This window comes from Bolinopsis microptera, chromosome 8 (genome assembly GCF_026151205.1).
Source record: "Bolinopsis microptera isolate Bmic1 chromosome 8, MBARI_Bmic_1.0, whole genome shotgun sequence".
Lineage (NCBI taxonomy): Eukaryota > Metazoa > Ctenophora > Tentaculata > Lobata > Bolinopsidae > Bolinopsis > Bolinopsis microptera.
Genome location: NC_087079.1, coordinates 13187256 through 13214307, shown reverse-complemented (window position 1 = coordinate 13214307; position 27052 = coordinate 13187256). Strand labels below are relative to the sequence as shown.

At 38.3% G+C, this 27052-nt stretch overlaps 1 protein-coding gene, 1 long non-coding RNA gene and 1 other non-coding gene across 3 annotated transcripts in view; 2 read left to right on the top strand and 1 right to left on the bottom strand.

Annotated features, from left to right (window-relative positions):
* Positions 1 to 19953, top strand: part of LOC134819152 (uncharacterized) — a 77466-nt gene extending 57513 nt beyond the window's left edge. The window contains exons 2-6 of the mRNA XM_063828934.1: positions 13325 to 13448; positions 14299 to 14370; positions 16087 to 16249; positions 17459 to 17678; positions 18233 to 19953. Coding sequence (XP_063685004.1) covers positions 13326 to 13448; positions 14299 to 14370; positions 16087 to 16249; positions 17459 to 17678; positions 18233 to 18419 — 765 coding nt within the window. The 5' untranslated portion in view covers position 13325 and the 3' untranslated portion in view covers positions 18420 to 19953. The remainder of the gene's footprint in view (positions 1 to 13324; positions 13449 to 14298; positions 14371 to 16086; positions 16250 to 17458; positions 17679 to 18232) is intronic.
* Positions 7926 to 10553, bottom strand: LOC134819155 (uncharacterized). Its single transcript, XR_010160732.1, has 2 exons — positions 10472 to 10553; positions 7926 to 8645 (listed from the first exon to the last, which is right to left on the bottom strand). It is a non-coding gene; the product is annotated as an uncharacterized LOC134819155 (long non-coding RNA).
* Positions 19954 to 22242: 2289 nt separating the features above from the next.
* Positions 22243 to 22313, top strand: Trnag-gcc (transfer RNA glycine (anticodon GCC)). Its single transcript has one exon. It is a non-coding gene; the product is annotated as a tRNA-Gly (tRNA).
* The last annotated feature ends 4739 nt before the right edge of the window (positions 22314 to 27052 follow it).

Sequence of the window (27052 nt, the reverse complement as noted above, 5' to 3'; positions counted from 1 at the left end):
GAAACATGGTTGAAACCTTATATCCGTGAATCATAGTTAGAGATTGAACATTATAATATCTCTAGATGTGATCGAAGTACTAGGGTAGGTGGTGGGGTCCTCCTTTATTCTCACGAAAGCCTTCCCATCGTCAGCTCTGAGACATTTGATGTAAGATCTTTCAAGCATTACTTTGCAAATGCGAAACAGCAAAAATGATCATAATATGTGTCCTTTTTATTATATTTATCGTCCTAATCTCCTTTTTATTTTATTTATCATCCTCCTGATACTCCAATGGCCAGTTTCAAAACATTCTTAGATTATATTGCTGACTATATATCTGCCCATGAATCATATGAGACATGCCCCTTAGGAGAGTTCAACTTCCCTATGATTGATTGGAACTCCGGTGTAATTCTGCCTGGTACATCGTCGGCTACTGATCAGTCAGCAGCTCTTCTCTTCGACTTCATGGCAGACAACTTCCTCAGTCAGTATATTCTGGAACCTACTAAGCTGAACAACTGCCTTGATCTTTTTCTCTCCAATGCTCCTAATCTTGTGACACACGTTTATGTGACTGTTACACCATTGTCTGACCACAAGCTTCTTGAGATCTTTCTGTCACATAATACATGTCGGTCAGATCCTTCAGTGCCCCCAGATTTCAGTGTATCTTCTCTCTCTGGGGTGGTCAACAACTCTGATGGCCTGTCGAGTTTCGACGAAGCAGATCAAAGGTATCAAAGGTAATGTAAAATGACTTCTCCAGATCCAGTCTTAACGTCAGACTGAACATAATGCACTAGCTGAAGTAGCTCTGATACGTCAGATTAGAACCTGTAAGACTGGCCTCCAGCTCCTTATTTTTGAGATTCCAGCAAATCGAGGATGTTCAAAGGGTGCAGGATGTTCAGCTCAACAAAATACCGTTGGAAATTATTTCGTAGGCCCTATAATAATGCATATCATTATCATCCGACCTTTGAACAAATTACTTTCTATACTTAGGTACTTGATGATATCCTAGTTAAAATATGCTATTTTACAAAAATGCGAGACTGTTATCTCTAATGGAGTGAGTCCACTCCTGTGAAGGGAAATTTTCATGTCATAAGTCTGTCCGGCTACCCATATTGTAGGGCGACATTACTAAGCAATAATTTCTTTTATATCGGCAATTTTATCAAAATATTTCCTTGTAGTTGCGGGTATATCGTCTCGATGGTTATTTACTTGACAACCAATGGTGGTGCCAATGTAAACAAATTGTTGGCATTGCAACTGATCAATAAATTATAGCGCTAGCAGTTCACGGCGCTTACAGATATAACTGATAGCATTACATAAAATGTAGGATGTAGGTAAAATATGGAATAGTGAACTTCTTTACTGTTTACGCCCTTTTGGAAAGAGGATCACGATAGCAGAAAGACTGAGAAGCAACTAAAAACAAGGTGTCCAATATCTAATTTGATTTTGTCGAACTGATGACTCAATTTAAAATGTTCCTGAATGAATTTAAATCCAAATGAGCATTTTGTCAGCTTTGGAACAGGTTCGTGGAACAATTATATTTGCGTGAGGAAAATTTTGTCGAACTGAACATCCTGCACCCTTTGAACATCCTCGATTTGCTTGAATCTCAAAAATGGCGAGCTGGAGGCCAGTCTTACCATAAGTTCTAATCCGACGTATATATGTAGAAGTGTACAGTAACATCGATATAACGACTGATCAGTGTCCAGACTCCAGCATCAATATCGATATATCCCAACTTTAACTTGAACGTATTATTCAGAGATTGAAGATTCTTCATAACATCGGCTCCGTACTTTTCCTCATGGAGTTCCAGGCAGGAGTTCATCCGGATCACTTCCAGGATATTTGTACGGCAGATCTTGACATGATAAGTTTATCCGCGCCGTCTAACCTGAAGTGAACCTTTAAACAGCTCCCAGTTGTACGAGGATGATCCTAGAGTGAGGTGCGGAGCTCCTGGGGCGAGGCTACAGCTCAGACCGGATTCTTAGCACATTCCTAGAATTTAAAACTTCTCAATAATGTTCCAGAGTAGACTGTAGGTCTACAATCATCTTGCATCATGCTAATGGTATACAAATCTGGACTAATGCTCCCATCTTTTAACTTTAAAAGTTTGGTGAATGGTAATTTTAATTATCGGCTGATAACGACAAGTAAAATACTTGTTTCCCGCTGACAAGTGATTGCGTGATAGCTGTGGTTTGAACAACACGGAATCTGTACCGTGCCCTAGATTGCAAATCTAGTGCTTCCTTGTCCTCCTGTCTGCTGCAATTATACTCACACACTTTAACCCTGTTCCGGGCAACATCTCGTCACTTTCATCCTTCCAGTTCCACTATCTGTCCCTGTCCCTGCTTTCTGCATTTCTCCCTCCTCTTATATTTGACTCTTTCCCTAACACGATTGAAGGCAAATTATAATATTAAACACTTTGTATGTCACTAAGTTTAATCTATTGTATTTTTCTAAGAATTGCAACAGTGAGCTCTGGAAATGTGCTCCATTATAACGCTTCTCTTAATTTTTCAAGACGTTCTACATTCCACAAATCATGTTCCCGCCGCTTTCATGGTTCAATGGTGAGTTAGTGAGTAGCTAGAGAGCACTGGATTTTGCTTCCCGATAACGGTTTCCCAAGTGTACAGGGGTGACTAATTGGTGTTACCGGGGGATTGGTTCTTTTAAATACGAAACTGATCATGAGTAATTTCTTGGTGACGTGACATGACTAATTCCCGGATCCATATTTCATAGAATGCATGACGCCTGAGCTGCAAAAATGCGAATTGGTTTTTAATGCCCAATGTTTAAGTTAAACAAAAGTTAAGACGCTTTGCTCTAACAGTAACACACTACCAAACAGCGTTTGACTACGTACGGGGTTTTCTGATTGGCTCCTGGACCAGCTCCCACTCCCCTATTGGGCTGCCTATACCCAGACAGCAACGCGGCATCACTATAGTTTATACAGACAGATGTTAAAGCTCCAAGGGGCCAATAGGAAGAGAGCATGTGATTCGGCCGCGAGTCACGTGGTACGCTTAACGGTCATGTGATCAAGTAAAGGGTAGAGCCTGTCATCACAACCACAGCGGGTCAATTCCAGGTCCCTGTCCTATACTTGAGACATTGCCATCTCCCCTCTTCCCATATTGCACTACATGTTGCCACTTTGACAGCAAGTTAAACACAGCTCAAACTCTCAGCCCCCCTCTCGTTTTATTTCCGCTGCTCAGCCCGCACAAAAACTTGTCTCCCACTCGACTGAAGACCTGATCTGTTGCTGGTGACTTTACAAGTCTACCTCTTGTGGGAAGATTTTAGTTCCTTTTCAAATGTTTCCAAACGTGGTCTCTCGTCAACCTTAAATTCTGCTTGTTTTGAGAGCGGAACGTTTAGCTAGCTGCCAGGAAGTTTAACGACCTCTGTAACACAAATTTTTGTTTATTTAACGAGTTTGTGGTTCAATGCTAGTTATGTTTTAAAATGTTTGATGATGGACAATGTGTGATGCACTGACGCCATTGTTGATACTTTACTCCTTTGTAAATATCCCTGATGATAAGGATGGAACTTCGTTAGTCAGCGACTAATTCGCCGTGAATGATTGATAATCGCTATACATCGCAGTTTCTGCTTAATTCTGTAGAGCCTGGCTGGCGATATTTGATCACTCAAACTCATTAGTAAAACTATTCTAAGCCTGATTTAGTTTATATTTTTGATAAAAGTTCAAATAGCAATGAAGTTGATTTTAGACCCTTTTTTGCTGTCTGCATGATCGATATAGTAACTGCAAAGTCTGCTTGCTACAATTTGCTGCGACACCAGAAAAGTCTTGAGGGGCACGTTTTTTCTATTATAGCACCTCGCAAACCAGACTGAAGCAATCGTTTATCTACAACCTATGCAAGAACTCTAGCTGAACTCTGGCAATGCTCAATTTGAAGTGACCACAAAACGAACCCGTAACATATCACTGTCGTCCCATTTACCAGCTCGCTTAACCATAACTGGTCTTTGATTTCGCCGACCCTAATTCAGCGTTCCAGGCCAATGAGACAGGTCTGACCGAAGATTGTGGGGCGATAAGACGTTCTTATGTTAAACAGTTAACATTGCTAGCCACAGATGATTAGTTCAACCGTTACACTCGCGGCTTGTTCTGAAACTTCATCATTATTTCAAATGAGGCTATACATGTTTAGAAAACGTGATTTTGACATCGTAAAAGGATCTTGTCAAGACGAGAATTTTTTTTACCCGCCTTTTTTACCTGGTAGCAGACTACAGCATCGGTTTTTTAGTTTTTATGATTTCGATCCTATTATTATCGTTTTAAGAATTTTACTTTCACAAAAGTTTCAATGTATTCAGTTTTCTTTACACACCAGTTTAAAAATGAGTAGTGGTTTTATTAATTTAATTTCACGTCCTAAATATCCTAGAATTGAAACTTTCGGCCACCTACACTGAATAATTTTGAAATTCAATTGTCTGTTTTAGCCTTTGGTGACCATTGTTGTCATTCAAGATATCATTATCAATCGGTTACAACGAACAAGTGTGAAATTGCATTCCTTCATTTCTGTTCCACCCTTTATTGGTGGTTGTCCATAATTGGTAACCTCAAAGTGTCCGCCCTCACATTTCTGCTCGAGACGCGACGTCCGACGTTCATTTTAAGATAGACACTGTTTTGGAGACGTTTGTACGTACACCATCGTACTTTAACTGATGAAAATGAGTTGAAAGGGTGCCATACCTCAAAGAAGAGTTATTGCTAACAGAGTACCCTTGAAGCGCCGACCCTAGCAGCTGGGCCAGGGCCCTTGAAGAGCCGGTCTTAGCAGCTCACCTCTTATTTGAAGGGATCCCCCCGTACACTCCCCGTGATTTGAATACTGCAGTCTCATTGGTCCGCTAGTTTGATTGTTGATCCCTCACGACGGTCCGTAATTTTGCTTGTAAACCGTCTGATCCCACACTTTTGAGTATCTGTTGACATTTCACCGCAACATTCCTGCATCAGCTAGGAACAGGATCGCTTTTTTCAACTGCTTCCCCTCTTTTTCCTGTAATCTTTTGCTGATTATTCAATTTTCATACTTGATTACGACCTAGACGCGGATTTCTTTGCACGGTAGACACACTTTGTAGCTTTGAGTCATTTAATTTCACCTCACTTCAGTAGCTCGGTACTCTAATCGACCTCACTTACACACCTTGGTACATTCTGACCTCATCCCCTCGACAGCACGCTCTGCTGTGCAGTGAAACAGTTTCACCCTTAATTTCATCTAACTTTCGATTGTCTTCAGTTTAATTTGCCGTGGTGGCAATCAAAAATGTTACTTAACATTTTCATAATTAGCTTGAGGAACATTGTCACGAACGTATAGGTCGTTGTCTAGCAGTCTCGTCCTAAATGTCTAGTCTATTATATCTCACCTTTCGGCTGAAGCTGTGAAACGGAGTTGCGACATTTTTAGTGGACGTGACTGAAGTTTCATTTACTTGACATCTTCACTATTCAAGCTCAAAACATTAAAATTATAACATTTCACAAAACTTTTAAAAATAATAACGGATTTCCCGGGCAACTGATCTAAAAACTAAAAGTAAACGAATCCAGAAAATCTTTAATTGTATAATAACAAGTGAATACTAAAAAGTTGCGTATTTGAGAGGGTCACGCACACGGCGATTAGTTAATCAGCTATAGGTTCTATCCGATAGAACTCATTTTCAGTTTAAGGGATCATGAGTCGTCGCCAAGGAATCGTGATTCATTCAGCATAAAATTAAACACTACTTTTATCCGTTTAGTATAATATTCACGATGCCTTCTCTGCAATTTTCAATTCTAGTTCCATCCGGAATCAGTCATTCGCAGTCTCTGTCTATAATTCTTTTACATTAATTCTCTATAATCCTTTCACATCTACTGTCGATTAAAACCAGTTTTGGTGAACCAATTAGATCTAATTATTAACCGACGAATTGAACTGGGTAAGCGAGATCTAATCCTCCAACCTATAAAGAGGATTTCTCTTGGTCTGCTTGTAATTGTATAGCTGTGCTTTGTAGTCTAGGAGGGTAGCACCCCGGGCCCCGGGCCCTGCATATACTCCTTGAGAAATGTGAGGTGAGAATTGTGGACTGTTATATTTGTACTACCTCATATGAAACGTAATGTAATGTCCGTTCCTCTGTATGATTTCATTCGCTCTCATTCTCACTCGTGGATAGGTTCAAATTTCCAACAAATTAGTTCAGAGATCCGTCAATTCGTAAGCACTACATTACATTTAATGATGTTTTGTTCCATCGTTGTTTCGCAAGATTGGGCTCAGGTAGTCGCGTAACAGTTTCCAAACCTTGGTGTTTCAATCCGCCATGGAGAAGAAAACTTGGAATTTTAAAGCACGTCAAAAATAAAATACATTTATCATATTAGAAGCTTGCAAATGTATTAGAAAAATGTTAAATTAATGATGTCACGCTTTTCGTGCTACGTTTCCGAAGAACGAGTCTTTAACTTTTCAGTTTAACTTATTTTCTTGTCGGTTTAAATTACGTTTTAAGGCTTGGATCATGGAGATGGGTCTGGCTTAATGTAAGGGTAAGGAAAAGGGGCTTACTGTATTTGTCGGGTTAAGACTAAGGGATGGGTTTAGATGAAAACTATAAACTGTAACATTCCGGAGTTTAAACCGGATGTCATAAGTCGGGATATAAACTGCGTGGGTAAAAAGTTTTGTATCCCATGTGAAACAAGGTTTCTAAGTTTCTATGGCCTACTATATTTGATCTACTACCTGCAGCTATAAATAGGTGACCCAGGCTTTCCCTCGTACAACTTTAAGTGAAGCTTGCATTTTCAACAAATATTTGACCGCCGTTGTAGTCATCTGTTCCGTCTACTAAAATATTTGTCTTGTGTACAAATGGCGGGAAAGTGACAAAATTAATGGTCACTAATGAATTTGATCAAGGATATGAGCGTACACGTGCACGCACTGCAGGAACGTTCATTTTAGTTATTAATTTGGAATTTAACATTCCTAAAATATGAGCAATTTATTGTACGACACATTTCTATTCGTGGTATCGCTTCAACTTTAGTCCGTGCAAAGAATGTCTTATAGTAATTGATGCTTTCCTTACTAAATGCTAATCATGTATTTTTGTATCCTTTATTATCAGTTTGACGGAAAATCATTAGTTCATAGTTAGTGATTGTCAAAGTCATGAATTGTTTTAAATTCGTAATGTATTTATCTTATGAAAATGTCTTTACCAAGATTTAGTTATTAATTTATTCATTAGTTTATTTATCAACCGATTTACTAAAGCAATCCTGGGAGACATTTTTATGTTTTAAAATAAATTCGTTGCATTGCTAAAAAGCATTAGATTGACATATTATATCTGCGAACGTGGCTACTAAATGTTTGAGTGTTTGATATAATAATTTCTCTGATATCAAATGCTAATTAGGTTTGTTCATTATTTTAGTTTGGTTTGGAACGTAACTTTTATTTAGGAATTACTGTTGTTCATCGTACTTTTCTTTTATATTAATTTAGGAAGGCAGTAGAAGGAAACAATCGAACAATCATTTGCAATGCAAGAAAAAAATACAACATCATTTAAAATTACAATTCCGTGTTACAGCTATCTCGCGAAACCTAATTCACTGTCATTATAATCAAGGTTGCAAGTGGGAAAAACTCCAAGAAAATAAAATCTCCGCGAATATTTTGCTAACAGATATCAGTGCTGATATAGAGTATAGTAGTTTAAAACAAGATAGTCTGAGAGCAGGTAGCTAAAAGAGAGCCGATAGCTAAAAGAAATTGCATCCAGTGCAAATATCTTACTAAAAAATGTAAAACTACAACTTATATTGAATCAATCTGAACATGCAGCGATTTGGCTCCAAGATGCACCGTTACTATGATCCTTTATGCGCCATTTCTGGACCAATCTTCGCTGTCTTCCATAGCACCACTTCTGGACCAATCTTCGCTGTCTTTCATGGCACCATTTCTTGACCAATCTTCTTTGTCTTTCATGGCACCATTTCTTGACCAATCTTCGCTGTCTTCCATGGCATTATTTCTTGACCAATCTTCGTTGTCTTTCATGGCACCATTTCTTGACCAATCTTCGCTGTCTTCCATCGCACCATTTCTGGACCAATCTTCGTTGTCTTTCATGGCACCATTTCTTGACCAATCTACGTTGTCTTTCATGGCACCATTTCTTGACCAATCTTCGCTGCCTTCCATCGCACCATTTCTGGACCAATCTTCGCTGTCTTCCATGGCACCATTTCTGGACCAATCTTCGCTGTCTTCCATGGCACCATTTCTGGACCAATCTTCGCTGTCTTCCATGGCACCATTTCTTGACCAATCTTCGTTGTCTTCCATGGCACCATTTCTGGACCAATCTTCGCTGTCTTCCATAGCCCCATTTCTGGACCACTCCTCATTATTTTTAAGGATCGTTGATTCGTCTTCAGTCAAGTTAATGACTCTCCCACACGCCGCTATCAGAAGGAAGGTTATCAAAAGGACTGTCTTCATGGCGGAGCTCAACAATGTCTGCAATCTCAACCTGAACAATTAGCAATGGTAAACTTGGGATATTGATATGACGGAGTAGTGCAGCTTATAAACTTATAAACAAATCAGCTGTCTGCTGTGCACATAATTGGATGCTAATTGGCAGTCTTTATACTAAGGTTATTGGGAGTACGGGGCCATTAAAAGAGTCAGCTAGTTGGGGGATTGGGAAAGTGCAGTTATGCTTGCTTAGATGGCCATACCACCAGGAAATGTTTTCTACTTAAGATATGGGGGTAGAGTCTGGTGGGGTTATATGAAGGATGACGGCGATGACGGTCACTTACATAGTTAAGGTTTCATACAACTTCCGGACATTATGGTTCACTTCTACGTCAATCTACGATCCCTTTGGTTTGAAATTTGATTTGGCTGTACATCAATGACAGAATTTTCTTGTGGTCTACTTCTTGTCACCATAATAAGAATGACAAAAGTGAAGTTGCCAGCATGTCCTCCAAATTCTTGCAAAGTGAATTATTCAAGTGGTACCAGTGCTTGGAAGGCTCAACACTTGACTGGAAATTGCCTGAATTTGAGTTCACTTCACTAAAATGTGTTTGATACGATATTTGTCGTGGGAACAATTTTAAAACTATTCCATGGAATTTTAAAACAATTCTTAGCCTGGATACTGCAATGAGATGCAAAGAGTCTGTATATTTGCCGCCCTACACGACTGGCTATTTTCAAATCTTTTGAAATTGATTAATGTACATGACTGCCATCTTATCTTTTTAATCCTAAGCACTAAACGCCAGCCGCGAAAAGCCATGACCCCTAAATTTCATCAGAATCTATTTGCTTTTAGCAGTCGTGGCCGTAGTATAACTAGGTATTTGAGTATGGGCGGAGCATCAAACTACAATTTCCTGTCATCGGGATAAATAAGGGCTAAAGACTGGTGCTTGCCAAATGATGATACAACTTTAAAGTCTGAAGAGTTGGATAGACTGAACTTTGAGCTGGCTAACCCTGTTAGATCAGGATGTTTAATGTGCGGGCAGCATTGCACAATAATAAAATACCATTTATACTATCATTGTGTTCGTGTTTATGATGTAATCCCCTTTTCAGGTCCGTAAATATAAAGGCTGATGCCTAAGTGGAAAATTCTTTCTCAAAGATAAACCAAGTGGTTCCAGTATTGTATCAGGACGATATGATATATTAGGGACGGGCGATAAATTTGTCAACTGAAATTAAATCTAAACGTGAAATACTGTGTTTTAGCCTTTTGCGGCCGATCATGACTTCCTAATTTAAAAAATCGATTAATCAATAAAATTTACACGGCCATTTCAATCTCGATGACTGGCTAGCTGGAACTGTATGGGTGGGGCATTAAACTACAGTATCCTGTCAGCAGGCTAAGTACCGGTGCTTGGTGGGTACCCGGCCGGGTAACTGTCAGTACTAACGGTATAAAGAGGACAGAAGCTGTGAGAAACCTCAGTGAACGTTGTGATTTGTGAGTTCACCCCCGCACTTTGTTTTACAATCGTTGATGTTACAAGTACTATCAACCCGGACTAGGCTATTATAGATTCCGGGATTTATAGCTTCCAGAATCCAGGGCCTGCAGTGAGAAATTTATCTGGTCCAATTTTGTTGAACTTCTTTTACGATGATTGATATGAAAACGACCCGAGCTAGGATATAGTTTGGATTCATCACATCGGAATAAATGTAGTAGTGCAACGGTTCTTGTGGGGATTATATCTTGGGTGGGGCAAGAGAATATCCAGATTTATGGAGCAACATAGCGTCTGGTGCAGTCAATGGGCTAAGGACAAACTGCCAACCTACCTGTAGCAATATGTCTTCCAGCTACCACGATCCCGTAAAACGATTAAACTATCAGCTACGCTACTAAGGTGGGTGTGAGCAACTAGTGCCCACTAAATAATTTCTTATTTCCCCACACTCGCCTTTACACCTATACGTGTTTATTGTACCTGCTGTGCGCAAACTTTCACCTATGTTTCAACTTTTTTTTTATTGAACTACTGTGCTTAAAATTCCACCTACGTTATGAATTTATACGTCATTCCTTCGATCCCTTTCAAAAGAATATCTGGCATGCAGTACTCCGCATGCATTCCTCCACCAATTATTCAATTATCATACCTTCACCGGCAAATCTGAAATCTGTCAACTATAAGTGAAGCATCGACCAAGTTTCGTTGTAAAGCTGTCTCAGTTGTGCGTCATGACTGATGAATAGGGTGGCAGTTCAGCTGAAATTGGTATACTTATTGGAGTGGTGGGCACGGGTTGTCGTGAGGAGAACACTTTCTAGAGTCTACAAGCGGGCGATGTCCGGTGTTTCATTCCTGTTGTGGACTAATTTTGCTGGTCGGACGTCTTATTTGCTTAGAAGTGGAAGTAGTTTTCTTCTTAAAGGCTGACACATTTGTTACAATACCATATTATGTAATTAGAAAATGAGTTAGGTACTTGTTACTGAAGTTTCATAGAAAACGTTTCTTAATTTACCAGTTGGAAACACTTTCAAGCACGCCCTGTTCACAACATCAATATCCTACTTCCACCCATCATATGAGTAATAACCACCAACTACCGGCTGTGTTTCAAATCCATCAGGTCCTTCATTAAAATGTTTAACAATCATTTCTTTTCAATTTTGTTGATTGAACTTGAGGGTTTCTTACCTTGGTATTGTCTAATAGATAAGGTGTAGTCTGAAATTTTGTAACTTGTGTGGTTCAAAGTTTCCTTCAACACATTCTTTAGTCCTAATACCTATCCTATTGTCTACAATAAGGTAGGTATTAAGCTTGATCAAGTTAGAATAGCTTATTGGCAGATTTTTTTCTGTTTTTAACTGTTTATAGTAGTCAGTCAAAGTTTTGTCTCAAAAGTTTTGTCAGTTTGATTTGGGACAAAATGTTATATTTTGCGTCTTCATAAATGAAAATCTCTCACTTCTCCAATTAATTTTACAGATCGTTTTATGTTGAATAACGTTAAATAAATAAAGTATTTTTTAGTGATACAGCTTGTTCAATAAACTGTTTATAACCTTTTTAATGCAAAACTCTGTGCATCGACAAATAGAATCGTAAATCATTGGCTAGAAAATTTAATCCATATTCGGAAATTGAAGTATTAATATGCAATATAATGTGTCAATTTGTCTCCATGCCCAGCGGATAATCTCCATTAACCAGAAAATTAGGTTTCAAAATAGAAATCGTCCAAAGTAATCTTATCAAAACCTATAATCCGATTCGCGATACGTTGTACAAGGCGTTTTAAACATTTTAATTTTCATCCAATAGCAATTTCACTGTTAGTGTTACTTGTCCCCACAACGTTGTAAAAAATCGATTAAAGTTATAATAATAATTACTGTAATTATTCGTAATTATTCGCAACTTTCTCATCATATCAGTTATAGTTTTAAAAGAATTGTCCTGTCAATAATTAAGAAATTACTTTCAGTCATGAACGAACATTTTATCGGAATTCGTTTCGTCAACCATAAAGTTTTTTGTCGATCAAATATCATAGAAATCGTCATTTTGACGACAATAGGCGAATCGTTATTTCGGAGGTTGAAGTATATTTCTAGCTTGAGACGCACTGTTAATAGTTTTAATTTGATCTCCGCTACTGTAATCCTTTGTTCTGTAAGATCCAATATTCTATAACCCGATTATTACCACTCCTACGTGTCTTAGTTGGATATGTTAACGGTGCCCTAATGAGATTAAAGTGGACCTTTTTAACAACTTGTTGACTGAACGTTGTCTGTCTCACTGTTAAAAGTAAACTTTAAACCCTGTCATGAATCACCTATAGCCAATGGTTATTAAATTTTCGTCACATTATCAACAATTTTATTGGTGGCTGATGAGAAGTATTTGTAACATTATCAACTATTTTATTGGTGGCTGATGAGAAGTATTTGTAACATTATCAACTATTTTATTGGTGGCTGATGAGAAGTATTTGTAACATTATTAACTATTTTATTGGTGGCTGATGAGAAGTATTTGTAACATTATTAACTATTTTATTGGTGGCTGATGAGAAGTATTTGTAACATTATTAACTATTTTATTGGTGGCTGATGAGAAGTATTTGTAACATTATCAACTATTTTATTGGTGGCTGATGAGAAGTATTTGTAACATTATCAACTATTTTATTGGTGGCTGATGAGAAGTATTTGTAACATTATCAACTATTTTATTGGTGGCTGATGAGAAGTATTTGTAACATTATTAACTATTTTATTGGTGGTTGATGAGAAGTATTTGTAACATTATTAACTATTTTATTGGTGGCTGATGAGAAGTATTTGTAACATTATCAACTATTTTATTGGTGGCTGATGAGAAGTATTTGTAACATTATCAACTATTTTATTGGTGGCTGATGAGAAGTATTTGTAACATTATCAACTATTTTATTGGTGGCTGATGAGAAGTATTTGTAACATTATCAACTATTTTATTGGTGGCTGATGAGAAGTATTTGTAACATTATTAACTATTTTATTGGTGGCTGATGAGAAGTATTTGTAACATTATCAACTATTTTATTGGTGGCTGATGAGAAGTATTATCAAATATTCTACAAAGTATTTGTAACATTTAACCTCTAACCTCTAACCTCTACTCGGATAGGATGCTTGTATTACTACTGACGGTGTTCCTACTTAAAGTCACTCTCTGTTGGATAAATGACGACTCCAGACGGAGTGGGATGTTCAAAGAGAACCACACCAAAATTCATTGGTTCAGCGAAGGGGTAAGTGCAAAAATCTAATCATGGGGGTTCTATCATGGGGGTTCGACTCCCTATGTTTTCGTGATGCTATCTGATTTTATAACAGTTACTGTCACTTGCTAATTAAGAACATTTCCCGTCAAATGTCAGTAGAATTTAGATTTATGCAGGGATAATTTTCCCGCCGAGTCGAGGCTGTCATGTTGAAGCTCAAAGTTAAACAGTGGCTCTGTACTCCAAACATGTCAACAGTCTGTCGAGCAGAGGTGTCAACATTTCGTTACTCTGCTGCAAATGGTTTCCCAAACCTTATCAAACAATGGGACACTTCTCCGGAGGTGCTGAGGCAGAAACATTTTCACACCTTCCACAGAGTTCAGTCTTTGCGTTCTGATCATGAAGTGAGGATGAAGTGAACACTTCCTAGAATTACAGCCTGGCTCGTTCGATTTAACTTATGTGGAGGATAAGGCTCAAAAAATCTGTGTTTTGGAGTAACACCCTCTGGCTTTAAAACCCTGATGAGAGCTGGACATGGACACAAAATTTTATATGGTCTTAACACTCGGATGGAAATGATGTTAAAGATATTGGGGATCTTACGTAAATCAGAGCAGATGTAGTTCTGCAACTCCACATAGTATACAATGGATATTTTGTATTTCACGAAGTTGAGAAAGCGTTATGGCAATCTTACAAGAAAGCTTTACATAACTTTACTGGCCTTTACATTACATAACCGGGAGTTTAATTTAAAACTCAATACATTACACTGAATACTATCGAACATATTACTTTGATCTTTGCAACAAATTTATATCCATAGTTAAGTAAAGAAAGACACAAATATTAACAGGTTTTGTTCCTACAGGGTGACATGTATGTGACACTGAAGGACACGGAGACACTGTACTGTTTTCTAGAAGTGTACACTAGAGCAACGGTAAGGACCAAGTATTTTCTTAACAATTTGTTTAACAAGTATGAGTTTAACATCACCAATACCAAAAGAGGGTGGCAGTTCTGAATTCCCATTGCCCCCATTACGGAATATCTTGCTATAAGTATAGCTTCCTTCTTACCCTATATCCGTCTCGGACCAATTGATCAGGGGGAGAGATTTCTTTGCCGGGGTTTTTAATACGATCGCGGCTCTTAGGCGACCGGTTTCTCTGCTCTGCGGCATGACACATGGCCATGGAACTGTCAAGTGCGTCAATAGTCACGTCACAGTACTCATGAGCGGTGTCCCCCCTCTCGGCTACGGGAGGACCACTATCTAACAACATAACATCCACTAAATGAGCTTAGAATCTCCACAGCTGCTAATTTCAAATAACCCCTGCCAAGACTGCAACTGTCCACGGAAATTTCTTCTCTGCACTTTTTACCCCCCATCTCCGTCACCTTCCCTCCAGACAATTAGCTGACTAATCGGGGGTTGGATCAAGAAGACCTTTAAGGCGTTAACCGCCAAAGCAGTGCTAAGTTTGTGGATGTAAGGTCTGTTGCAGTCCCCCAGAGGGGTGGTATACCGTGATGTACGTACGGTGGTGGAGGAGGGCCCGGGAGACCTGTCCAAGTCGCCAACCTTGTCAAACCGCTGACAGTACTAGGTTTAAAAGGCAGTGTTGACGGCCAGTGCTTCTATATACTTCTAGAGTTATGAAGGTAGTGGCAAAGCTGGAGTGAAGAGTTTGTAGTGCTCTGTACTTTCCTCGAAAATTAGTCAGTGGAGGCTAACAATGGTTAGAGTGAAACATTTGGTTGCAATGACCCATTCGTTAGTCTGGCTGTCAAATTTAGGGGAATTAGGCAATGTTAAATAGTTCTTGGCTGAGTATTGAAAAGCACGAACAAAATTTTCTTTTCATCCAATGTTCTATGACTTCTGAAAACGTTAAGAAGATTGCTGCTTCACGATATTGATTTTTATGTCGATATCTGTCAAATACATCGTACTGTTAAGTAGTCAGTCACACAAGGACTCATTTTTCTAAAAAATGTTTAGTGTCAAAATGGTACTTCTCAGGCTAGCGTCAAGTTTAAACAATAGTGTCCATTTGGGTGTGAATTAAGGAAGTTTGCGGAGGAAGTTTGGGAAACAGATAGAGATGGTTGCTGAAGCGTTGAAAGCAAGGGGAGTGATACGGAGAGAATAAGCTTTGGTGGGAGTCCTTATGAAGGAAGATAGCGGGTGAACTTAGAGTCGGCAAGTCTAAGGGCCTTAGTTCCCCCCAACGGTACGTTTCTTGGGTGCTATGCGTTCTCAAGTGTATTGTCACGACATATAGCAGCGAAATCAGAAAATTCCTGCATTTCTTCTAAGTGCTACTTTTCGGAGACTAGATGCGAGGAAGTTAAACAAATGGTGTAAATGCGTCAAATAGTTGAGTCTAGTTGGTACAACTCGGTACGTAGAGGATACGGTGACAGCAAAAACTTTAAAACTTTCCACTTGGAACATTTACAAAATCTCTGCTACAGTTTTGATGGCACCAGCCCTCCTTTTCAATAAAAAACCCCCGATTTAAGGACGTTTTAATATCACGGAGCAACATACGGACATTTTGTCCCCCAAGATCCCGGAAAAACTTCCGCTTGATAAGATTAATTCGAACCAATTCGATACAACAATATAACGTGGTTTTCATTTCAGCCAGACGCCAGAAAGTTTCGCAAGCTGAGGGCTAGTCTAGGAACGGTGGCGGAGAGAGACACTGCCACACTCAGCTTGGTGGACCGCCACCTCGGCAAGCTCTGTCAAGATTCAGTCCTCCTTACTTCAGAAACAGAGTGGGAATATGTAACCAATGGGATAGGTCAGTAACCTCACATATTTTCTTGTTTAATATTTGTCTTGATTGCGTGTGGTTAATGGTTATAGTGGGGCCACTTCGATTCTAAGAATCATGGAGACCCGGGACTGTTTTCGTGGTTTTCCGCGTTCCACGAAAACCTCAACTGCACTAGCATGGTTGGGGTAAAATGACCAATCACTATAATTATTATTTTTTGATACATGCTCGGAACACCAAACATCAGATTTAAACTGATGGAGAGTCCAAGGAAATGCATAAAATGAAACTCAGGATGACTAGTCCGTGTCACACTAGGGAAAATAAAGCCTTACTTGGTTAGGAATTTTAGGATATCGAACTATCTCATCTCAAGTTTTTTGGGCTATATCGGGAAATGTCACTTGCAAGGTCAACATTTTGTTGTTTTAAACTTCATTTCTGAAAACCTCATACGTAGGTCAAGAGGTTTCTCTTCGACAAAAATATCCTAATGCAAGCCTTGCCATATAAGGTTCTGTAAAAATCATTCGGAAGACCCACTTTCAAAAAATTAAACCGCAGCAGGAATCATGAAAACATAGATTGAAGGATGGAAGCCCCTGTTAATTAAAGGTCTTTGAAGAGCTCCCATTTAGAGGTCTGGGAATATGTCCAAGAAAACTGACAAGACTCATTATGAGTTGAGCTTTAAACAATGTTAAGGTTACAAGAATGACTATATATATAGGACAAAAACGTTGGGGCTTTTCTGTCGATAACTCTCAAGGTACAATTTAAAAAGAAGTCCTACCACGTCACGTGTGCAACTATCTGGATCGTGAGAAAAAGAGTACCTGTCAAAGCCAATACACCCACGCCTATTAAAAGTTCACTATATGTCACTGCCAGTTGTTTTGATAGGTTCAATTACACATCAATGTCACTGTCACTTCTTTCAATAAGTGTATGCTGTTGATGGCTCAAGGCGAGACTGAACGTAAAACGGTAATGTTTTTAGTTTGATAGATGACAAGTGACGAGAAGATCACTTAGATGAGTTAATTATAAGAGTTCACTAAATTTGATAGAATAGTTTGGTGAGTTAATCAACAAATCCACAGAAAAGCAGATGATCAACACATAAATGACTGTGCTAGGTACTGCACATCACTGCGTCGTAGATTTTGAGGCTATGCAAGTTCAGAAGCCTATCAATTTGCTTTGTCAATTTTAATGTGTTCCTTTCTTCAGATCGAATGAGGAGGTTGGTGGAGACCAAAGTTGAGAAGAAGCGTAGGAGAAAAGGACGTCAAGGAGGAGGAAGTAAGAGGAAGAAGAAGTCGACAAAGAGATGCCCTGCAAAGAGGACTCCACAGTGCAGTGTGCTACATGAATGGCATGAGAAACACCTGCAATACCACCAGGTGATGGACGCTAAGCTTCTCAAACAAGTCAACGAGAGACCTTGCAGGTTAGATATATTTACCAAGTGCTAATAATTTTTTCTAGCTCTCTTTTTCTATGTTTTTTGCCTCACAGGAGATATTGTGGTCTTTCCTAAATGTAACTGTAATACATTGATGTAAAGTTTATTTGAATTTTGAAATGAAAATTGGTAAAAATGTGCTCGACATATGGGGACCCCGACCAGACGTTTCTAATGTACCGTTCGCTGTAGCATCTAAATCACGCCATTTTTCGCCCGTAAAATAGAACTTGTTTCCTGAAAATTTAAAATACCAGTGGTCCAAGAAACACACGTTTCAATGTAGTTGACCCCTAAGCTGTAACAAATCGTATGTCGATCGTGACGTGAATTCCGCCCAGATGTTTAAAAGTTACTAAATTTCTGTGGCAAAACTTACCTTTCCGCACGAATTGTGAGGTTAATTTGCGAAAATTGAGAAACCACAACCTTGATAGAATTCCAAAACAGCAAACTTAGAAATTGATGGACTGAAAATTCAGATGGATCGTTATATTTATCTGACTTTCCTCAAAATGTAACGACCTGATCCTCCGCAGATGCCGTCACAACACAGGAACCCGAATACCGTGCGGCAGTAAGATGTGCTTCAACAACGGCATCCAACAGCCGTGCGGCGTACGCTACTGCGACAACCTTGTTTTTGATTTCTGTGCCGAGAGTCGCACAGAATGTGTGCCTGAGAAACTGTTAGCCGACTATGTCATAGATAACCTGAAGCGCTGAACGGTGCACGTGTGACCGTGCGGCGCGACACGGCTTTTACCCTCCCAGCTGACTGCTCGGAAGTGTTGGTACGATTTGTTACGACGATGTTATTATGAGTTTGACAACAGTTAGTTGTTAAGTCTGACGACCGTGTAAAGAACGTAAAGACTGATCGTAGGCTCCGGAAGACGAGTGAGAGCCAATGTAAAGAATAAAAGAACTCTTAGGGTATAGGAATAGCAGCCAATTCTCAGAATCTAGCCCCGAATTCAGGACATGATATGCCTCTTTTTATTTATATCTAGGATAATCGTGTGAAAATCAGACTTCTAATGTAGTTCAGTTTCATAGGACTACTATGGATCGTTAATTATTGTCACAGTTTGCACATTTTTGTTCATTTACATTACGTCATGCAAGCATGAACTGACCATTCTGCCATTTGTTATACACTATGAATCGGATGTACCTCATGGGCCATTATTTGAAAGGTCTTAATTTCAATCGGTTCTTAAATTAGCGGAGGAATTTAGTTCAGCTTCAAACTTGCATTAATAATCAATCGAAAGATTATTAAAGTGTAACAGATCCTCAAATCTTATAAATATTTTATTCATTCACTTGATTGAGTACTGAGTAACACTAACGCTACATACAAATTTGGATTGATATTGTCGCCCTCTTCTTAGGTGAATTTAAATTGGAAGGCAAGGGTTTCAACTTTCAATTTTTAAGACCATTTGAATAAAGACCGATGAGGTACTGACTAATTTTCATAAGGGAAATTTTGCATAATTATGTTGTATATATATTTTAGAAGTTACATCCACCATCGGATAGTCTTAGTGAGACAGGAATGAAATCTTAAAGCTTGTTTCTTCACTTTATATTTGTTTAATTTTGATATAAACGGCTGAAGAGAACTTCTCGGATTCTCAAGTTGAGCGCTGGAACGTAGATTTGATTAACGAGTTGAACGTTGTGAACTTGTTTAAGGAAACGTTAAACTATTAATTTAAGAAGGGTGCCCAAACACAGCCTACTTCATTGTCATTTCACCCCCTGAAAGGACGCAGCAATATATTCATACCCACCTCACCAACCCTAAATGCCTTCTATTTTTAACGAAACGCCCCCATAATTACGTGATATTATGTGATTAATTTTGTTTAATTGTTTGGGCACCTTAACACATTTTCAATGATTTTATTGAAGCTAAGTTAACTTTTTACTAACCTTTATGTATTTGATGGCTTTCTTACGATAGCCAAACTTACGATAGAAACTGAGATTTAAAACGGGGCCTCAAACAGAAATACAGCACTGAAACAGCCAAGTAAGTGTTGTATAAAAGCTGTTATCGAGGCCCAATTAAGTCTCTTTGATAAGAGTCACGCCCTGTTGACTAATAGTATTACTGAAAACAGGTGCCGAAATTGACACCTAGCTGGACTTGTATATCAGTCCTAAAGTGCTTACCAATCTTATCGAGTCAGCGATTCGTTTTTATTGAGAAGTTTTGATGTTAAATTTGTTTGAACCTTTTATGTAATTGGAATCTTTGACGTTTTTATTGATATCATCAAAGATCAATTAGCAGCAAAATTCAACGCCTTTGCTTTAATGCGTTACCTGATCACTGTTATAAAAGGACAAGAGTTGCAGATTGGCTTCAGAAACGCAACCAAGCATTTTCCTAATCGACATTTTGGATCATTTGAATCGGGATGACAGATCATTAAGCCAAAAATACAGTCAGATGTTTTAGGAACGTTAGAATTTAGATCAAGTCTGTTATGTCGGCAGGAGAAGAACAATTATAATTATATGTTTGTGAGGACAACGGCGATAACATCTTCAGAGATGTGGCAATCTTTGTTTCAGCTTCTTATGTAGGTGCTAATTACGGACAAGTTCGTAATTCATACTATACGGTAGAGCAAGATTATTGCAACACTTTGAACGGATAAGATGGGAATATCTGTTGGTAGGCGTTTGAATTTAATCCTGGAAATAATCATGACGTTATATCATAATCTATAATGCCGCATTACTATACCAATGAAAGGCTACATTGAATGCAAAAAACGAATCCTAAAGTGTGATGATTTCATAGATAAATGAAAATTTAGTCAGCTTGAAATAATTGAAATTGTTTCTGGGACGATAAATTCTCGAGCGCTCCAGCTACTCAACGTGCAAACATTCCTCATTACTAATTGTTGTACACAGGACCCACCCCTGCAATGATCTGTTGTTGTATAGACTGATGGGGAATGCAAAGAAAAGCTAACAGCAAAATATGGCTTCCTAATGAATTCGCAACATTTTTTGCATACAAGACTTAGTTTCGTGAAAATTACGGCCATAATATCCATAAATTCTGCTACGTAAATCACATCCACGAAATGCCTGTAAATTAAGACAAATGGTGTTGCTAAGAGTAAGTACAAATAGTACTTAATTTACAAATTTCATTCATTATTATTTGGAGTCTTTTACTTTTAGTATATATCGATTGTTGCTTGAAAAGGTTTGCTAAAAGTAAAAATCACTGCAGCAGTTGAAAGAAAAGTGTATTACTTTAGAAATAAAGTTACATCATACAATATAAGTTATAACACAACATGAAATTGATTACTGTATTGAAACCCCACCCATATCAGCGATTCACACCATCGAAGCAACAAATTACCGAATTGTCGGACGTATCGTGTTACGCCACAAATTTAACAATAACAAAATTAGAAAGACAAAATTCCTGTCCACCTTGGTCGATTCATTCATAGACTGAAACCAGTTTCGTCGCAGCGCTTTTTTTCATTTATCATCATCACAAACGAGCAAACGAAACTGATCAAGTTTCAATCCTGTATCTTCTTGTAGGACGTCAGGAAAACTAGCTTGTGAAGTCGTCCTTGTGATAAAGTAGGCCATAAGATGGGTTTGAGATAAAGAAGCTGTTGAGTAGGTTAGTCCAGTTAGTAGACTTGTTCTGGAAGATGAAGTCTTCGTGTCTTTATGGTACCTGTCTACGGTGGGACATTGTATGGAATTTCCGATTCCAAGAGATGTCAAAGGCCATTTGAGCATTCTTGTAAAAGCACCGTTCAGTGCTTTTAGTTTTATAGTCGTGGCCTTCTTAAGCATTAAGAGTCTGCGTTTCAGCGCCGTACAGAAGAACGGATTCAACTGCGGTTTTGAAAATGTTCGTCTTGATCTTCCTCTAAATGTTAGAATTCCAGATACCATCCAGACTCTGCATGCTTTTTAGGCAAGGCCGTTCATAAATATTGATGTGTGCTAGTTGAAGTTATGTAGGATCCAAGGTATTTGAAGTCGTACACTTCTTCTTGAGGTTTGCCGATCACGAAGACCCTCTCATCTGATTTGACAAGCTTCAACGCAGTACTTTTTACCGAAAATGTAAAGGAAAAATGTCATTGTAATCTTTGACAAATTGAACTACTCAATAGTTGGACTTATTTCGATATGTGTTACGAACCAATGAACATTACTCTGGATGTCACCCTTAAGGTTTGCTTTGGCTTATGAGTTTTAGAATAGGAAAGGTCGAAATCCATTTATTTAACTCATTAATATCTTACCTGGATTCTAAAGATTTAAGCTTAATAACAAACGTTGAAGAATTTCTAAAACTTAGATTCTTAGAGAATTTGTAAAGAAAAAGGACAATTGGCGAGCACTTTTCATTACGTAATACTTAGGTGACTTGTTGGTTTAATCTTATTATGCTTCATTGATGATATAGAGCAGAGCAGAGTAAGTTTATTATTAGTTTATACTATTAATGGAAAATATATTCACAAGTTGTAGAACAGCGTCGGTGGTTGAGTGGTACAATTCTCGCCTGCCACGCGGGAGGCCCGGGTTCGATTCCCGGCCGACGCAGTACTTTTTACTGCAAATTAATAGAACTATTTGTTATCACTATTATTATCACAACACACAATAATAAATAAACAAATGTCTTGTAACATGCATTTGGTCTGATTGATGTCAGAGACGCTTTGGCATAGACGGCTGTCGGTTACTGTAGCTGTGTTGTCGTGTATTACTTTAGAAATAAAGTTACATCATACAATATAAGTTATAACACAACATGAAATTGATTACTGTATTGAAACCCCACCCATATCAGCGATTCACACCATCGAAGCAACAAATTACCGAATTGTCGGACGTATCGTGTTACGCCACAAATTTAACAATAACAAAATTAGAAAGACAAAATTCCTGTCCACCTTGGTCGATTCATTCATAGACTGAAACCAGTTTCGTCGCAGCGCTTTTTTTCATTTATCACCATCACAAACGAGCAAACGAAACTGATCAAGTTTCAATCCTGTATCTTCTTGTAGGACGTCAGGAAAACTAGCTTGTGAAGTCGTCCTTGTGATAAAGTAGGCCATAAGATGGGTTTGAGATAAAGAAGCTGTTGAGTAGGTACTTTTTACTGCAAATTAATAGAAATATTTGTTATCACTATTATTATCACAACACACAATAATAAATAAACAAATGTCTTGTAACATGTATTTGGTCTGATTGATGTCAGAGACGCTTTGGCATAGACGGCTGTCGGTTACTATAAATATCTCCGGGATTTCGACGCGGGATCATATTATCACTCAGCCCGGCCCGCTGTTAGATAAACATCTCAAGGTGATAACATCCCGCCCCGGAAATTTGTATAAACCCGGCCCGCTTTTTAGTCGTAACTGATGTTTATCATTCAATTCTCCGACTTACAATAATCAATGATACTGCTGATTAGAACTCGATAATAGTAGAACAGTTAGACGCGCGATCACGTGGGCGCGTCACGTGCGTACCACGTGCCACCAATAGCATACGCCGAGTCTATACCACGTGACACGAAAGCGCACCACGTGATATGAAACATCGTAACCGTCCACTTCTTTTACACGCAAATTCCTGGGAACGTTGCCAAAGCAGCTAATTCTTGGAATTTCTCCAACGCGTGGCGTGAGAAGTTGGCGACTAGCCAGCTACCCTTGTCCGTGCCCTAAAAATAGTATTGTTTTGCTTGCTCTCCTTCCAGCTCTTGTTCCTGCTAACGTTCAAGCTATTGCTCCACTATGACAGATCGGTTTGACATTCAGATTGATGAACTGCTTTCCAATCGTGTTCCTGCTTTCGACAATCCCTTGTCGAAATCGCCGGAGATAATTATAATCCATAAACACTTCACGCTCAGGGCTAAATAAATGTAATCCCTCAGCTGGCGCTTCGGGATTACATATTAACACAAAACTCGTGCGCTGCGCGCACTCGTATGTGTTTATCAGATCATCCCGCTAGCGCGGGATGATCTGTTATATAAACCCTTTGCGTGGCGGGTTTATGTTATTGTAGCTGTGTTGTCGTTACCTTGTACCTGGGGACCTCCGGCTTTTGTGTTCATGAAAACAAATTGAAGATATGGTGGAATGAAAGGCTGAGCGCCGCCCAGTAATGTCGTTGGCGAAATTCAAATTGATTGTTGTTAGTGCCAACTTTGAAGCCATTGTGAAGCCCTATTGGTGTAAGGTGTTGCTAATTGCTAATCGAAGAATGAAGTCAAGGACGATTGTGTAAATGATATAAATGGAGAGAGGTCGTCGCCAAGATAATAGAACATAGAACATAGAACATAGAACATAGAACATAGAACATAGAACATAGAACATAGAACATAGAACATAGAACATAGAACATAGAACATAGAACATAGAACATAGAACATAGAACATAGAACGTACAACGTACAACGTACAACGTACAACGTACAACATACAACATACAACATATAACATACAACATACAACATACAACATACAACATACAACATACAACATACAACATACAACATACAACATACAACATACAACATACAACATACAACATAGAACATAGAACATAGAACATAGAACATAGAACATAGAACATAGAACATAGAACATAGAACATAGAACATACAACATACAACATACAACATACAACATACAACATACAACATACAACATACAACATACAACATACAACATACAACATACAACATACAACATACAACATACAACATACAACATACAACATACAACATACAACATACAACATACAACATACAACATACAACATACAACATACAACATACAACATACAACATACAACATACAACATACAACATACAACATACAACATGCTTTTCTCAGGATGATGATTGATCATTCTACACTCGACTGTCACGTGACTTTTTCGACCCGTTCTCTAGCTGGCCCTGAACGACTTTTCGAAACTCTGACCATCTAGTCTGATCCCAACCCTAACCCTAACCCAATCCTTAACAAAAGCATATGCTGAAACCCTAACCCTAACGAGAAATTAGACTAACTTCTTAGCTTTATATAATACGGTCATATCACGTGATCGAGACTTTTTTTCGCCAATATCTCGTCAGGGGAGCATTTTAACCCTATGTCATGGGAGGTGATTCGGAATCAGCGTCCGAAAATACATCGATGGAAGTTGGTTTCAACTGTCGGGGGCCCTTTTAGAACAATCTCGAAGATCAACTGTAAAGTGATTTAGCACGCTCGCTTTTCTTTGACCATTGTTAATGATCTGGCCCGGCGCGCGCTACTTCGTAGCACTTGCCGTCGGGCCATTTCGAGAAGAAAGCGGCGCGCGCTACTTCGAAGAAATTTAGACGAGTAACATCCGTCAAACTTTTCTCAGCTAATGTCTTTAGAATGCAATTATGAATTAGTTAAAAGTAGGCGCAATATATATCTCCACCGAAATTGATATGAAAGCAGTAAAGCACACTCCACAAATTACGTACATTGCATTAACTTCTTTTAAACTTCATAAATCGAGATCAAATTGCTTGCAATATATTTAGAATCAATACGCTACCTACCCTGCTACCCCTTCTAATGTTAGTCAAGCTTTTGCCATACATTATTCGAGCTGTCATGAGGGGTTAAATCCCAGTTTAGAAGTAGATATTTTAAGAATTGAACCCAATACTGTCAGAAGAAAGATTTTTGAAGCGATGTTTATTATTAATCTGAACCCTACAATTAACAAGAGAGAAGAACTGGATACTATTAAACGTTTTATCATAGCTAGTACTGAAGAATTTTAGATATTTTAGTTTCATTCCCTTTTTATTGCATACAGTTTAAGTTTTCTAGCAGTAGTAAGTTTTAATGTTTTTTCACATCTAGCTCGCTCACAATCAGTAACCATTCACTATATTTTCACTCACATTGTGTATACACCATCTCACATGTATTGTATCTTTTACCTTATCATCTGTTATCACTTACATCTTAAATCATCTGTTATCACTGTACATGTCATTCCATCACACGATCACAATCACGTATTTGCTGTTTAGTGGATGTTTTAAGTTTATTGAATAGCAGATCGAGTAGTGTTGTATATATATAGATTTTGATTCTAATTTTAGTCGAGTATTTGAACAATTTGTTGTCGTTTAGCCATTTTTGATTAATAAATTTTATGAGACAGTTTTCTCACATATTTACCAATTTTGTCAGCATGAATAAGAAGTTGTTACTTTGAAACGTCGTTTATCCTAACAGTGCAATATCATTTGTCGCAAATCAGAATAATCAGAAACTATTTGGAAAAACCCAAAAACTGTCTATTAGAATCAATACATGCATTTATGTAATTATAAATCAATTGGAATATTTTTTAAAAAGAAATACCAAGCTCAAAAAGGCTATTGTCTTATTTATACGTAAAAAGCACAATAATGCGTGAGTAACCTTTGTCGAGGTGTATTTAAATGCTAAAATGATCTTAAACGATTCCCCGCCGTCGATCATCGATACACGTTATAAATATAATAATGCAAAATCAACGAGAATTATCTTTGTACAATGTTTGTACGACCGCCCAAGTGCAAATTAGTAGTAGAGGCTCTTACGGGCAAAAAGACGTGTTTTCTGCTACGAGTTTAGAGACCTAACCGCTAATTGGACACAATAGTATGATGTCTAAGAATCGATGATATGTTACGAAGTATAAATTTGGCCTTATTAGTCACGTGCTATACCAATGCGCGTTGTAAACTTTGACAGTCTATTACTCTAAGGCAAATAAAGTAATTATATTCATATTTTGTCAGCAATAAGATTACATTGTTTTCTATTTGGTGTGAAAATATGAGCTAGAACGGACATAATCTCGCTGAGTTATAGCTGTTTGAAATTTATGATGAACGCGCGGATGTCAATTGATAACAACTAAATGCTTTTGCGCGTAGTGCGCGTCGAAAATTTGGCAAAAACGCTTGCGGAGTGACAATATTCAAACTTCGATAAAGTATATGAAGTGGGTACTTCTCGGAAAGGAAAAATTTAGGCAAACACGATGTGACTATTTTTGGGTTGATTTAATATTGCTACACGTTGTATACCTCTCGTGCACGCGAAGCGTGCACGCCGGCCGGCCGGCCGGCCGGCGCGCTCAAAAGGGGTTACAGCGTGTGTCAAATTTAATACAACTGCAAAAAATTATTCAAACTTCAAGCAAAAAAGTCAAAATTTTTACCACTTTTTTGGATTTTTACCCCCAAAAAAATAGAGGGATTT